This window comes from Rattus rattus, chromosome X (genome assembly GCF_011064425.1).
Source record: "Rattus rattus isolate New Zealand chromosome X, Rrattus_CSIRO_v1, whole genome shotgun sequence".
NCBI classification, from domain to species: Eukaryota; Metazoa; Chordata; class Mammalia; order Rodentia; family Muridae; genus Rattus; species Rattus rattus.
The window spans coordinates 31,901,388-31,917,328 of record NC_046172.1 but is presented as its reverse complement, the minus strand read 5'-3'; the positions used below and the strand labels follow the sequence as shown (position 1 = coordinate 31,917,328).

Below are 15,941 nucleotides of genomic sequence, written 5' to 3'. Positions count from 1 at the left end.
CCTATCATCTGGGACTGCACTAATCCTCAACCTGTTGCCTGGGAAGATGTTCATTATTGGCCTCAATTCTCTGAGCAGGGAACCACCTTTTCATAACAATGTGTCACCTGCCCATGAGATGCAGCTACACTGGTACGAAAGGGAAGGTATATTGCTAGACCTGTCTTCAACTCCTCCCATCGGATGTAAGTGTCTTGTAAACTACCAAGGGCAAATCAGGAGCCTTGTAATTGCTACACTTTCTGGGTATCCTCGGTTCACACTTTCAAAGGTGAGGAAGAGCTGGGAACTATCCATCTGACTGATGCCTGCTTAATGCGATTCAGAGGACTGCCACCTAATGATAAAAATGCAACTGGTCTCCTGATCTCTGTGCTAGTGTTCACTCAGCTCTGCACTTGGAATTCGGCACCAAGATTTACAATGTTCAAAGTGGCAGCTACTGAGGCGGGTAGGTAGGAGTCCACACTGTCACCCCCTGGAAAAGTAACCATATTGTTGTTCTTTGTAGCTGCTCAAATGGATAAGAAAACATTAGTGTGTGCTTCTGCTGGGTTCCTTTTCTTTAGGAACAAGAATTCTGAAGATAAGTTCCACAGTTAATGTATTCTGAATCTCAGTGGGGGGGTTGAGTCCAGTTGTTTGTCATACTGAGGGTCCTATGACAACTTTCACAAGGGTTAGAAACTATTAAGTTTAGGTGATATGGGCCAAGTGACATATGATGTTGTAAAGTAATATGAATTCTATTAATATTCATGTCTGGAAGTAATGGCCTACCAAATTTGATTCAAGTAACATTAATTGAACACCTATTGTAAACATTTTCTATATCTCCATCTGATCCTATGCATATAAAATTCTTCTTTTGACACAGAAAGGCTTAACAGACAGAAATGAGAACCTAAGAGGATGCTGACTGGTTTTCTACTTGCCTGTACATTTTTATGAGGCAGGGTCTCACTGTCCAGCTGGTCTGAAACTCATGTAGACAAGGCTGGCCTTGAACTCATGGAGCTCTACCTGTCTTTGCCTCCACAGTGCTAAAAGTAAAGGCACACACCACCACGGACCACCATGTTTGCTCTTTTTACCTGGGGTGTAAAAGTGAAGATGTGATTCCTAATCACATAGAGTTTAGAGGTGCCAAGGACACCGATGTGCCGATATGGTCGACCACTCAATTTCATATTCTTATTTTGTCCTATTTGAAATATAAAGGAAAAGTGGAGTTAAAGAAAAGAAAGTAACAGCTATTCATAGTGACCTAAGCTAACACTGGGGATTATTCTTGTCAAACAATATACTCTGGGGCTGGTTTTCCTTTTAAAAAGTGGGACAAAGCCAAACAGAGAAACAAATCCTACCCCTCTTCATGCATGGATATGAGTAATGCCAGTCTGAACTATATGGAGTAGACCTATTAAAAGGACTTTAATAATATGGACTTTGAATTTATTTAGTAGTCAGTCATAAACTAAACAAATTCAGATTTTAAGAAAAGAGAACCGCTTCCCACTTTAATGAGGAAAATGAGCATTTTGGGGCAGCACAGGTAACAATTAGAAGTCACATCAAGATCCCGTGACTCTTTCATCTGTGACATTCATTCCAAAGGGGGTTGTTTCTTCTCCAACATGTCTGCCAAACAGGGGCGCTCCTATGGCAGTGTGGGCTAACCCAGCTGAGGGAAATATGTTTGCCTGCCCATTCTTCTTCACAATGAAGTAGAACTAGTGGTTCACCTGCTTAGTGCTCTGCCCAGGTCTTCTTCAGAACTTAAAACCAAGTTTCACTCACTCCCAAATCTAGAGCCTGGAAAGCCCCTCTTTGCCAAATATACCCCAATATTCCCCTGACCTACCCAATTTGGCATATATGTGACTAAGAATCCGGCCCGGCTGGACTCGAATTGGATGCACATCAGCAATGCTCTGGACATTTATTCCATGTTGCTTCAAGAGCCCCTTAATGTGACTGTTTTCTGCCAAAACAGCAACTGCAAACAAGAACAGAGACTTAGCATCAGATCTGTGTCTGGTGGCTCGGCATGTTAGCCCATTCCCCATGGCTGGCTTTGGAAATGATGGTGATTGCTTTACTGCACTTCCAGCCTTTCTCTCTCCTCACTGTACCTCAGCACACACAATTCATATCTGTCAAGTGCCCTCACTGTGTAGCACAGTCTCACAGCTTATAGAAATGGTCTTTAATAGGCTCCAGTCCCGGCTTAGCTATTATGGGCTAATTAGGAGTTCTTGTGGCTTCTTTTAAGGATTCACTGTGAATATGACACCACTGGTATTAAAATGCTTTAAAAAGCATCAGGTGGTATGTAAGTGTTAACCTACCCTATTAGAAATAGTGCCTTCCTTCCCTCTGGGTCGGCATTTAGCTAAACATCCCTTGTGTCACTTTCCCATAGGGTTAGGAGTGGAAACAGCACCCTTACAGGATGCCAGAAGTTTGTGTTCCTGTTCCCAAAGGGCAGGGAAAACGAGCAATATGGCAGAGTCTGCTAACAGGCGAGGCTTTAGCTTGAAACATAGGAGAGGGCAGCTTTCTTTTCCCCCCAAAAAGAAAGCTGGCCTCTTAGCATAGAGCCTGGTAAAAGTGGGACTCTTTGGCCCACTTAGAAGTACAGCAGAAAACCCCACAGATAAGAAAGAGCACCTATCCCAGATGTTTGAGTCCTGGGCTCTCTGGCTGGCAGGGACCTCCAAGTATCTGGGTGCTGGTAGTCAATGCAGAAATTTGCCTTAGCTTAAAGTCACATCAGGGATGGTTAGATGGTATCCAGCATACCAGTACTGCCTGCCTTTATGAGAAAGCAGTGTGTTGGCAAAGGGATGGAGTGTGGCCAGGTGCTTGCAGAAGAGGAGGACAGTCACAGGGAGCAGCTGGTATCTTGCCCAGCTGCAGCAGAACCTTTTGGAAACTAGAGGGCTCCAGGCCATGCTCAGGTCAGAGAACATAGGGTAAGCTGCTGTTAGAGTATCTTCCCCAAATCTTACCGTTGTATCCATAAGCTGGGAGGTGCTGACCATGCATGCGAGACATATAAATGCCTCTGAGAGTTGAAATTACCTAACACATACCACCTGATGCTTTTTAAAGTATTTTAATACCAACAACGTCATATTCACAGTGAATCCTTTAAAGAAGCCACAAGAAATCCTAATTAGCCCATAATAGCTGAGCCTAATCTCCACAACATCCTCCGCTTCCTCAGGCCTCCAATAAATGAGATTGCTGGACTATGCAGGACCATCTGTGGGGTTTCTTCAACACTTATCCCTTCTGAATTTTTCACTGACAAGCAGAATTCCACATTTATCCAAGTCACACAGCACCATTCGCCTTCTGACAACCTCTTTCAGGAAGTGGTTGTAACTGATAACTGGAGAGTATCACGATCTGATGCAACCACTCGTATATGAGGTTTGCCCTCTCCTGGGGCGGGGCATGGATGTACTACAGCATATGAGTAGAAGTAAAAGAACAATTTGCAAGAGTCAATTCTCTTGCTCTTCTAGGTAGGCTTCAGAGATTGAACTCGGGCTGTTAGGCTTGGTAGCAAAAGGCTGTTACCTGTTGAGGCATCTCACTGAACCTGCAAGAGTTTCTGAAACAGCCCTAACCTACTCCATGCCAGATCCTCTGATAATGCTGGCTGGACTAGAATCCTCTGGTTCTACTGCATTGGTAAAAATGAAGAGGTAGCTCAGCAGCTGATTCCCAGCACTCACATCAGTCAGCTCACAACTGCCTGGAACTCCAGAGACAGAAACACCTGGCACATAAGTGCACACATTCATATTCAGATGCATGTATACATATTAAAAATAAAACCTATAAAATTAAGACAAACACTCGTTGAGATCTATTACTATGTTCTGGTCCACAGCTGGGGAAAAAAACCTCTTGTAGATTTAAGAGACAAATTAGCAGAATGTGCTGGTCAAGTATGCTATCCAGGCCACTAGGATATCAGTAATAGGTTCCCACTTCTACCTGTCAACTGAAGTCCTTGAGTGAATAAGTTAAGTTCTAAGTTTCATGGAGATAAGAGCAATGGTGTAAACGTTACCTAATCAGAATATTGTGGTTAGGTGTGATCTGCATATACTATTGACAGTATCTGCATGTTCTACAAGGCACTCACCCAAAATGTCCCAGAGTTGCCATAGGACATGGGAGAGGAAACAGTAGGGATTGTTGTTCTAAGTGCATACCATAGGCCAGACCTAGATTAACAGGTCCTCTGTAGCCACCTCCATTGTTTTCAGGATCTCTCAGAGAGAAGCAAGAGTCCTAGCATCCCTAAGACATGGTCTGTGGGGGTACCCTGGGAAAGGCAGTCCCATTGGGCTTCTTACCTTTTTGGAAGAGGAGTTGGCTAAAGAGGAAGGAAGGGGTGGTTGAAGCAGGTAGTGAAACCTGAGACCTCCAAGGGACAAATGAACTTCACTTGGGTTGAGTTTTCACACTTTTCAGAGTGATAGTTATAAGTGTGCCAATGAAAATCAAGGTTTAGATTCCAGAAAACAATTACTTTTAGGAAGTAAATTTGTGGGTAAAAGGAATACTGTTGCTTTTGGGGCCTACCTGAGTTATACAAGATTTCACATAGATGCCTCCATTTTATTGTACAATGAATCCCAAACAGACATACCCTCTATACCTCTATACCTGGTTTTCCGTGTCAAGGTCTTACTATGTAGGCTAGACTGGCCTCAAACTCTCTATGAAGCCAAAGGAGACCTTGCATTTCTGACCCCAGTGCTTGCACTTTTCTCATTCTGGAGTTTCAGATGCTTGCCACCATGCCTAGTTTATATAATGCTGAAAATTTGAGCCCAGGGCCTCATGCATGCCAGTTAAGCACTTTACCAACTGAGTTACCTCCCCTGCCTGCCCTTGAACTCTTGATATTCCTGCCTCAGGTTCCCAAGTACTAGGATTACAGGTTTGCACTGCTAGAACCTGGCTAAATATACTTTTTAAAAAATGTCAGTAAGGAACTAGGGAACCATATGAATGAAAACTGACATTGATTTTACACTTTAGAGATGGACAGTAAACATGCTCACAAACCTTGGACTACAACATCAGGTTTGACTGAAGTAGAAAATCTTCTATTTAACGGATCAATTTCACCAGTGGCAAGGAAACCCTAAGAAGAGAGGAGCATTAGTACTATGAAACCCTACTTTAACCAAGATTTCACCTCGCTTCTACACTTTAAAGTGGCACATTTGGGGGTTCAAATACTCAAAACTCTCTTATTCTTTCTTGTTCAATCTCTCTCCATAACACAATAAACTACTTAGAATGCTACTGAGAAATGTATTACCTGTTTGGTGCTTAGCCCTGAGGGTTACTCAAATACACCCCCACGTTGTATGAATGAAAAGAAAGTTATCACTAGTGCTAGCTGAGTCCCTACATGTGCACTGTCACACTGGAGTCTCCTATGTCCACCACCATTCTACACGTGGGGACAATGAGGTGATGTGCTTATAGAAAGGGGCCGAGAGAGACTGGTCCAGGGCTGGCTGCTGTGAAACATAAAACACTCTCCATCTTGTTACGTGTGCTCTCTAAAAATGCAACTTCTTTCTCTTTCTAGAAATGATCCAAGCTTCCCAAGGGAAAGAAGGTGATCTGAGAGGGAGGAGACCAAAGAAAGGCTTTTTTTATATTGGAGAAGATGTCTCAGAGGAGTGGAGTTAGTTATTTCTCACCACGTGTTTACTGAAATCAGAGCTGAAATGCATTGGACAGTTAAGCTCAGTTTTTTCGTTTTATGGGTAAAGCAATTGAGGCTCAGAGATTAAGAGACCTGCCAAAAGTCTCCGAGCTAGCTGGATACAGAACTGACTTTCAAAAAGATATATGAAGATGTGACTGTGAAACCTGGGAGATTAAAAGTACCTGAGAGCCACTTCAGCAAGCAGTGCTCACAGGTGAAGTGGCCACTATGCTATCTCTCATTGGTCTTTACTACACCAGTAACATTCTGATGCACTGTTGTTCTCTTCCCCAGTTTTAAAGGTGGCAAGCACACAAGGCTGGCCAGCCTCGGGAGGGCATTCCCTTTCTTCCTTAGGTTCCTTCCCTACACCAAAATTTCAGCTGACATTTCTCACTTAATACTGGGAGATTCATTTTAGAGCCTTCTCAACCGAAGCCTGGGAGCAAGAGGGAATGGGTTGGGAGGTAGGTTGGTGTGGGCTTTGGCGTCTGAAGGACTACCTGTACCTGCTGTCTCTTTCTATGGCGAGATCTAAAGAGCCACTCTTCTTCCTGTGTCTTGGGCTGGGAGAGATTCTAGACCATCTAATAACCTCCTAATGCCTATCTCTTCCCTGAGGAGCAGTGCTAATCTTGGCTGAGATGTTTCCCATGTCTGCTGAGCAATGCAAGCAGATTCCAAGTACATACCAGAGATTCTGGGGAGAGGGAGGCAGGGAGAATCTCATGTAGCTGATCTGAACTGGCTTACTATAAATACAGACATGCAAGGCCTGAGAAAAGCCTGGTGCCCAATATAGCCCAGGCAACCCTGAAGATAATGAAGTTGCTCTTTCTGGTTTCATGTACCTCTAATCAGATGGGCCTACCTCTAATCATAAAGCCTACCTCGGCTAGCAGTGAGCTGAGGATATACAAGGACTGTCCCCAAAGATGGGGCAGCTTCCCCAGTGGAATTCGGTCTACTGTGTGTGGATTCTTATACTCTTCATCCACCTGGCAAAGAAAATGAAAAAGATGAAGGTCAGAATGTCAGAGGATACAAAGGCCAACCAACAATATCTTACACTTGGGGAAAATGTTGAAGATTCATAAAATAGTCCTCAGTGTCCAGACCAATTCTCCCCAATACAGGATGAGGGACTCAAAGACAAACAGTTCCTCTCTCAGTGCTCCATGGCTTTAAGTGACAGAAGAAGATTTCAAATCTTGGCCTGGTCTTAGGCCAGTGTTCCTTCACATAAGCATACCTGGGACTACAGTGCTAAGCTTGGTGTGCCTGCTCTGTACCCAGCTCTGGGCAGCAAGAAGCTCCACAGGTCACACTGTGGATGGCTGTTCTTATAATAAAAACAAAATGAACAAACAAAACAAACAAACAAACACCCCACAGCAGCCTGCATACAGACATTGCATAACTGAATGTCAACCCTGGTTTCCTCCTCTGGCTTACCATCCCTTACATCCTTTAGAGATGTGTGCCCATGGAAGAAAATTACCAGAAGGTGGCACTGTGCAATGAGGCAGACTTACATGGTGTTGTTCCCACTTCCAGTCCACCTTTAGAAAGAGAAATTTCCTGGGAGCTTTATCTTTTCAACATAAGCTTTCGTGCCTTTCGTTCTTTTGGTTCCAACAATGTAAGCTTCTATGCCTGCTCATTCTGAGGACAGTGCCAGCTATATATGGGGCACTCTCATTTGAAATTCCATGTCCCCTTTAAGGTGTTAGCCATTGAAACCCTGATTAAGGTAATATTTCTGTCCATGTTTTCTCCACCATGAAAACACCAGTCACTTGAAAAAATGGAAACATTTATCTTTCTCTAGGGAAAAAATTTTTTATCACAAGTTTATATGTGTGTGCATGTGTGCATGCACATGTGTATAAGGGGAGTTCATTCTTGGTATTGTGGATTGATCAGTGATATCATTAATATACTTAGCAATGATTTATATTTCCTGGTAATAAATATTTTAAAAACTTAAGTTTTGCACATGCTGAAAGAAATACTGATGTGGAAGGAGATTCTCCAAAACGCAATAGTGCTTTGTTATTGAGTGGTAGCACTAGAGATAATAAATGTTTTCTTCTTTCTATAGAACCCCATACACTTTACGATGCATAGGATTACTTTTACAATTGACTGGCATATTAAATACACATCAAACACACTGAAACACAACCGTTAAGAAAGACTGCAACGATTTAGAGAGAACTATCTAATGCAAAGAACAAAAGATGTACTTGTTCCGCACTCCTTTCCGCTTGAGTTCAATTCTGTTCTGGTCCTTCTAAAGTACTATTTACAGGTGCACTTGTACCACATCTTCGCTTCCATTTTTCCTGTGGCTGCGTCCATCTCACAGCCTAGTTCTGCTTTTACAATACTCACAGATATAGAACCACCTTGTGTACTAGTCCCTAAGCTGTGCCGGTATGGCTAGGTGCTCAGAACATTTTTGTTGGACATACTTTCTCTAGTCCCCAGCTGTGCAGTGGAGGGTCCACAGATGGTGGCACCTTGCCCAAGCATATAGGTTGCATGCCACTGTAGCCCCAGACTTTTTCTAATTTGCACAAAGGGGCCGTATAAGTTTGTGGTGTCTTACAGGATTCCTTCCCAGTGGTTTCTATATGTTATTGATGTGACTGAGAAACCTTACCAATTCTCATCTGCAAAGCTAACACGAAATGATATTAAGGTAAAATACTGTCCAATGCTGGTGCCTTGCATGTAAGTTAAGTACACTGAATAAAGGGGACATCGAACAACAAGTAGAAACCTAGAACTCAGTGTAATCTTTACGAGAGAGTTGTAGAATAACATTTTTGTGACATACAACCAGCACTGTCCATCAGGAAGCAAAAAGCAGTCATGACACCAAGCATTTACTATGGTCAGTGCCTTTGAGGAGAGCAGGGATAGCTAGTCTCTACCATAAAATAGGTGTACTACCCTTGAAGGTATACGTTCTCCCTTGCTTGGCTTCCAGCTTCCTCCTATTGATGCCACAGTACTAGAGTTTGAGCAATCTGAACATGGGACATGAAAATGTAGCTATGGAAAGTGACCCTGACACCTCTTACCCTCACCAGCATTCACACCATCATACAGACAGAAATGTAAAGTGAAGAAATTTGCAGAATACTTTATGACACACAGAAAACATCCCTGGAAGACTTCATAACTTCATCTGTACAGTGAGTCATGACAGAAGTCTTTATCTTTAACTTGTCCTAAGAACACTTGGATGATGTAAACCTGCCATGTTATGATGGGAACATGGAGTTTCTGGACTCAAGGTCTAGGTAGGACTGAGTGGCTAAGCCATTGCAAAGAACCCCCCCCCCACCCAGTGAATCCAGAAGTAAATCAGCTGGCCAGGTGGAATATTATCAATGTAAAGGAATCCAATGCTTCCAGATGTAGAGTATTCTATTTCTCATAGAAACTCAACTCCTTCATTTGTCTTTTTTCTTGATTTAAGTAGTCACTTACATAACATTTAATAGTTCTTTCTAGATCATGGTTCTCAACTTGTGGTTTGTGACTCTTTTGGGGAGGTCAAACAACCCATTCAGAGGGGTTGTCTAAGACCATTGGGGATATCAAATGTTTACATTATGATTCAAAGAAAATTACAGTTTTCACGTAGCAATGAAAATAATTTTATGGTTGGGGGTCAACACATGAGGAACTGTATTAATGGGTCACAGCATTAGGAAGGGTGAGACCCACTATTCTAGATGAAGGCCCAAAGTAATACTCAGAACTTTGATGCTGTATAAGGATCAAGTCTCCGACTCACTTAAAATGTTTATTTTAAATATTCCTTTGAGAGAGGGTCAAAGTGGCCTTGAATTAGTGATCCTTCTGCTTCACATATTTGGAGGGTGAAATTGCATGTGTCACTGCTCATCAAAATGTATGTTCCACATGAAATTAAAAGAAAAATCTACTACATGACTACTTTCAAAGGCCCAATAGGGCATCCAATGTGTAGACACTTCTACTAACTGCAAAGTGCACTACCCATTAGGAAGTGGTGTGGCTTTGTGTGAATGGCCAGAACCTGGGGTCTGGTCCCTAGGTGGATTCCTAGGTTGGACAGGTTCCAGGGACTTTCATTTCCTTTGGTCATGTGTGTATGGGCCTGATTCAAACACAGACCAGGAACAGGTATGCTCCAAGGTCTTTAGCTGCTGCCTCCCTAGGACATCCATGGTCAAGTATGTTCCGTATGTCCCTCAAAGCTATAATTCCTTATGATAAATAGGAAACCTAGCTTTCAGAAACCACTTCTAGAGAAAAAGAGGTCATGTGTCCTTAAAGGTGGATAAAGAATACCAAAAAAGCCAAGCCCTAACTCACTCAGTCTAGATGAGCCCCACAGGGGCTTGGTGCCATCTGGTTACCTTGTCTGGTGGGATGGCATAGAGCTCTGGCACCAAGTGGATCCCATCTTTGCCTCTGATTAATATTCCTTCCAGGGCTTCTCGGTATTCCTGGACCTGAAAAACAGCCCCGGCATCTTTAGTGTGACAGAGGTCTGGCAGTTAATGATGCAATGGCAGCACAGCTTAGAAAACAGTACACAACAGGCCTTTGGGCTACAAATGCTTGGCTATAGAAGAACAGTGACTGGCTGACAGTAATGTTAGAAGGAAGACATCATTGCTCTTTAGTCCCTGAGCCAAGCCTCACGTGCCATGTTTCAAGGCAGAGGGCAGCCCCTGAGAAAATAGCTGTTTGGTCTTCAAACTTTCCACAGTACTGACTTTCATGCCACTCTCATTTCAATAATTTACTCTTATGTTTTCTCATATTTGCCTTACCAAACAAGTTTTAAACATCTTGGGGTGGAAACTCCATTTTGGGCAACATATTCTGTTTTTGCCAAAGTAGTAGCACCCTTTTTTCTTTTCTTTCTTCCTTTCCTCTCCTCTCTCCTCCTTCTTCCTCCTCCTCCTCTTCTTCCTCCTCCTCCTCTTCTTCTTCCTCCTCCTCTTCTTCCTCCTCCTCCTCTTCTTCCTCTTCCTCCTCCTCCTCCTCCTCCTGCTGCTGCTGCTGCTCCTCCTCCTCCTCCCTCCCTCCCTCCCCCCATTTCTCGTTGCTCAAGGGCCTGGGGAGATGGCTCAAGTGAGCAAAGTGCAACTCTGAGGACCCAACTCTGTACCCCTGGAATCCACATAAAAGGCCTGGTGGCACATTTATGACCCCAAAGGTAGAAGATGCAGAACAAATGGATCCCTAAAGCTCACTGGCCAGTCAGTTTACCTGAATTGATGAGCTGAATTAGTGAAAGACTCTATCTCAAAAAAAGGCAAAGAGAAGTAGAAAGCAAATGAAGAAGATACCAAACATCAACATCTGGTGTTCACACATGAGCATCCTCTACACACATACATGATCATGTACATACTATGCATACATACATACAATGTTTATTGGTTAGGAAATCTTTGCTGGGGTTGGTATTGTAACGGTTTGGTGGTAGTGGCTGCCTATAATGCAAGGTCTTGAGTTTCATCCTCAGCAACACACACACACACACACACACACACACACACACACACACACACGTGGGGGAGCAACAAAGATAGATTTGTTACAAAAATCGAATGTGAGAAAAAAGGAAATGCATGCAGTATGCTCCATCCACACCAAGTGTAAGGATGCTGCACTCATTATAATGAAAGCTTCTGAAGCAAACGTTCCCTCTACACTGAAAGGGTGGTGCTAACAACCATCACAAAAGAGGAAGAAAGTAGGGCACCAGCTATTTAAGCACGGCTTTTTGGAGAGCTCAGTCAATTACACTTCCAGATCTCATTTTCTGATCATTTTAAATGTATGGATGGCAAAGCATGGCCACAATTATAACATTTTAAAATGTCAACAAGGAAGCAAGACTGAGCATGGAGGTCAGATTCAGGTCAAGACATCCAAGCTCTGTGTCCTAAGTGGTAGCTGTCTTCAACAACAGAGGCTTGCCCTCGACTCCTGAGAGGAAAGCAAGGGCTCCATCAATAACTAGTCTATGTTGCTGTGGGAGTTGCTTAGACTCTGGCTAATCATTTGAAAGGAGGTTTCTCATTCCTGGTACTGGGGTTTTCATTAGTCTATGGTTCTTGTGGGGAGCATTGTCAGCTCAAGTAGCATAACACACATACACACACAGGCTAGACATGTAGATGAGTAGTAAAGTATTTATTTACCTTGCATGAAAACCCAAGACTTGGGTTTGATCCCTTATAGTGCCAAAAAAAAAATCTAAATAATATGACAATTAGAAGACACAGCATAAATAGGGAGCATTATAAAACAAAATAGAGTAATGAAGTAATGAAGTAACAAAAGATACTGTATCCTGTCATTTGAGCTTGCTTTTTTGTTTTGACTGCTTACTTACCTTTACCTTATTCAAAACTAATATAAAGCTTCAAGTTTTTCCACTGTCTTTATAAATACATACATATCATATATGAGAAGCCAGACTGAGATCCTGCCCGGTACCAGTGGCACTACTGAGTGGTAGGTGGAGACGAGCAGAGAGACTAGCTGGAGAAAGTAAGTCTTTGGGGTTATACCCTTGGGAGAGTGTACTGGGACCCTAGCTTCTTCCTCAACATACACCCTGGTTTTTGGTTGACATGAAGTAAATAGTTATCTTCTGCTATAGGATACCTACCACAACATAATACCATACTAGAGGTCCAAAAGAAATGAGGCCCAAACCAACCAGGAGCTGAAACCTCTGAAACAGTGAGCCAAAAGGAATTCTTCCTCTTTTTAACTTATCTCAGATACTTTGTCATAGCAATAGAAAGGTGACTACAGGACAGCACATAATCTAACTTTTGTCTTTTAATGGAGTCCCTATGGCTCGGGTGTAGAAAATGGAAAGAACAGGGAGTGAAGCTTGGGAGAAGTTAGGTGGTTGATATAGTAAACAAGGTGGTATCTGAGAGTATCACTAACAGCAGCAAAGCGCCCACTGATCTCAGAGTAATGAAAGGAATACCTGTCTGAGACGGACAGAACTATGCCTCCTAGCACTCATGTCCTTGTCCAGTCTCCCTGACCCCAACTCTTGAATATGTGACAGCCATTTTACTGACCATGTGAGGGTGACACTTTGCCAGTTCTGTAATAGACTAAGAAAGCTTGTCAGCCTGTGCTTTTACATTCTCGGGGAAAAGACTACAGTGTGAAAAGTGTAATAACTACTGCTGTGAGAAGCCCAAGTGAAGTACATGGAGAGCAATCAGACTACCGCCGCAGCTCAGCTGAGCATTTGGCCTTAGCTGGTGGCCAGATTTCACTTACCAGCCACATGAGTGAAGCTATCTTAGTAGGTCCTCTAGTCCTATAACTATTCTATGTGACAAGGGGAAAAGGAGAGACAATCTGGCTCTGCCCAAATAACAGATTATAAACAAATCAATAAAACAGCTGTTGCTTTAATTCGCTAGGCTTTAGAAAGGTTTTGAAAATGGCAACAGGTAACTGAAACGATGAAATTAATTCTTAATAACTCTATGCTAATAGTCATCAGCCTACCAGTGGGATGAAAAGGCTTATGACTAAATATCCAGCATTTCCTCACCTGAATAGCATCACCATTGAAGACTCCATCTATGATTAAATAAGTCCAGAACACAGGCCATTCACATTCAATGTTTTCAAAAAGCTTAAGTTCAGCCGGGTCATAATGCAATCGGTGTGGGTCCTAGAACCAAATACACCAAAACTTTTAGAAAAGAATGCTAGATGTCATATGCAATGCCACTGTGCCCCACTGAGTTTCCCTTGCCTGTCTCAGTCAATACAGCTTATAGGCTGCTATGATTGGGAATCTCCTATCATAGGGAAATGCTAGTTTGAGAAAAATTTTAGAAACTAAATTAGAAATACACACAGGATTCCTCGGTATTTGATTACATTGAACTACCCTACCTTTCTAAGAAAGAGCAATTTGCCTATCACAAACCTTGGCAGATGATCCAGCTGTTTCATTTATATCACTATATTAGCACTAGGCAATAAAACTCAAGGAGAAGGCTACAGACGATCTTTCAAAAAATAACATGTAGGCTACACTTACTTGTCCTTGATTTACAAGCTGCTTTTTCATTACTGCTTGACCTGATGATCAGTCTTTTCTATATAATTTCAGGCTTTCTGACTCTAAAATTAATACTTTCCTTTCCAACATTCAACATATAATTATAATCAGTAGAGGGAGAATGACACTGTGGCAAGCAGATATAGAGCAGGTAAGGAACATAAGAAACAATATTTAAATACAACCTCTCTTGGGGTTTTATAACCATCCCGAAGGAAGCGACAGCATCCGTAACGCCCCTGGTAAATTGAAGAAAAGTAGAGCTGATGAAATCAAAAGAAATTTCCTTTGTCTTTTTACTTCAAGTCAAGTTAGTCCTTCAACTTCTTTCCCATGAATCTTTCAGGGAGAATATGGACCAGTGTTATTTGCTTTAATGTAAAGAGTTCTCTTTTAAATACCAAGCAAAGCAAATTCAGACTTGACTGCACTCAAAAGAGAATAAAGAAGCATTCCATCACAGTCCAGGGAGGGGCTGCAAGTATCATTATCAAGAATGCAGTGAGTGGCCATTCTTTCAGTATCAGATGTAGATGTGAAGATATCCTCATGAGGTGAAGAAGCCACTGATATTTGGAATGGCTAACTCCTGTGTGTATACCTGGAAAGCTAAAAGGCTTCTCTGCAAACTCAGTGCATGTGAGCTGTGCATGTTAAAGAGGGTCTATTTCAGAGGCCTGGCAAGGCATGGAAGAGGGGGAAGGGGTTATGAGGTAGAGGTGTGGGAAAAGGGCTTCCTGCACTCATTATGTGGTAGCTGTTTTACCAGCTGCATATGCCAGGGCTCCTCTCCAGCTTCCTCGTAGTCAAGAAAGGAGGCTGGGTGCAATGGTGTCTTATCTGATGTCCCTAATCCCTGGCTGGCAGTTTTGGATGCCTCTCTCAGTTTCTTCTAGGGGTGGTGCTGTCCTGGCAGGCTTGGCTATTATTTGTCCTGGGTGCCTGTCCAAGTTCTATGTTGTTCTGGGAATTATCCCAGGGATTTGATATAGATGCAATGCCCTTTAATCACATTAAATTAGCCCTTTCAAGTGGAGCTACCTAAATCATTCCCTTTGCTCTGCAGAGCCTGACTCTCCCAGTTGCTTTCTTTTGAGAATATGATTGGAGACTCTTCGATTGCTTAGTTTCCAAGGGACAAAGGCATTTCTTATAGAATATTATGTGGGACAGCAGCATGTAAGCTTTGACTTAGGAACATTAAATTCATGGATAATTTTATAGATTTCTACTTGTTGAGAATATAACATTATCTCAGCTTAGTGACTTGTTACTACATTTCACCGAATGTAGTAATGGATTTTCACGATTCGAATTTTTATTAGCATACAAAAATATTTCATTATATCTCATAATAAAATCATTTCAAAATACTTTATATTTTTATGAGACTGTCATAATACTTTGCTCTTATTACCTATTATTACTTTCTTGTCTCCCCTTTTCCATCTACCGGCTTATTTTCTTCGAAGTCAACCTTTCTCCTTTTATGTGATGTGTGTGCACATTCCATGTTATCAAAAACATGCAATACTCATCTTTCTTCTCCTTATTAACTTATTCCTCTCTCCCTTTACTGGTTTCTGACATGTTTTTTCCAACACGATGATCTTCAGGTCTATCCATGTTCCTGAAAATGAAATACCTATTCTTCTTATAAATTAATAATACTCCATTTCGTGTGTGTGTGTGTGTGTATTATATTTTCTTTACCCATTAGTCAGAACTGTAATTTCTGTATTATTCTTTTGCGTGTATGTATGTGTGTGTGCATGTGTATGTATTGAAGTATATGCATGTGCATCTGTGTGTATATGTAGACTAGAGGTTGATGTCAGCTGTTTTCCTCAATCCTTGTCCACCTTACTGTTTTGACATAAGGTCTCTAACTGACCTGGAGCTGACCAATTCAGCTGGTCAGGCTGGCCAGCAAACATTAGGCCCATCTCTCCTTCCCCAGTGCTGGAATTACAGATGTGTCCTGCTGTGTTTAGATTTTTAAATGGGTGTTGGGAATCTGACCTCAGGTCCTCATGCTTGCACAGCAAGCAC

At 42.2% G+C, this 15,941-nt stretch overlaps 1 protein-coding gene across 1 annotated transcript in view; it reads right to left on the bottom strand.

The window, feature by feature from the left end:
- Nucleotides 1-15,941, bottom strand: part of Phka2 (phosphorylase kinase regulatory subunit alpha 2) — a 101,350-nt gene that overhangs the window by 35,055 nt on the left and 50,354 nt on the right. Inside the window, 7 exon segments of the mRNA XM_032889580.1 lie at nt 1,095-1,204; nt 1,865-1,999; nt 5,098-5,176; nt 6,646-6,753; nt 10,177-10,272; nt 13,371-13,493; nt 14,075-14,128. Coding sequence (XP_032745471.1) covers nt 1,095-1,204; nt 1,865-1,999; nt 5,098-5,176; nt 6,646-6,753; nt 10,177-10,272; nt 13,371-13,493; nt 14,075-14,128 — 705 coding nt within the window.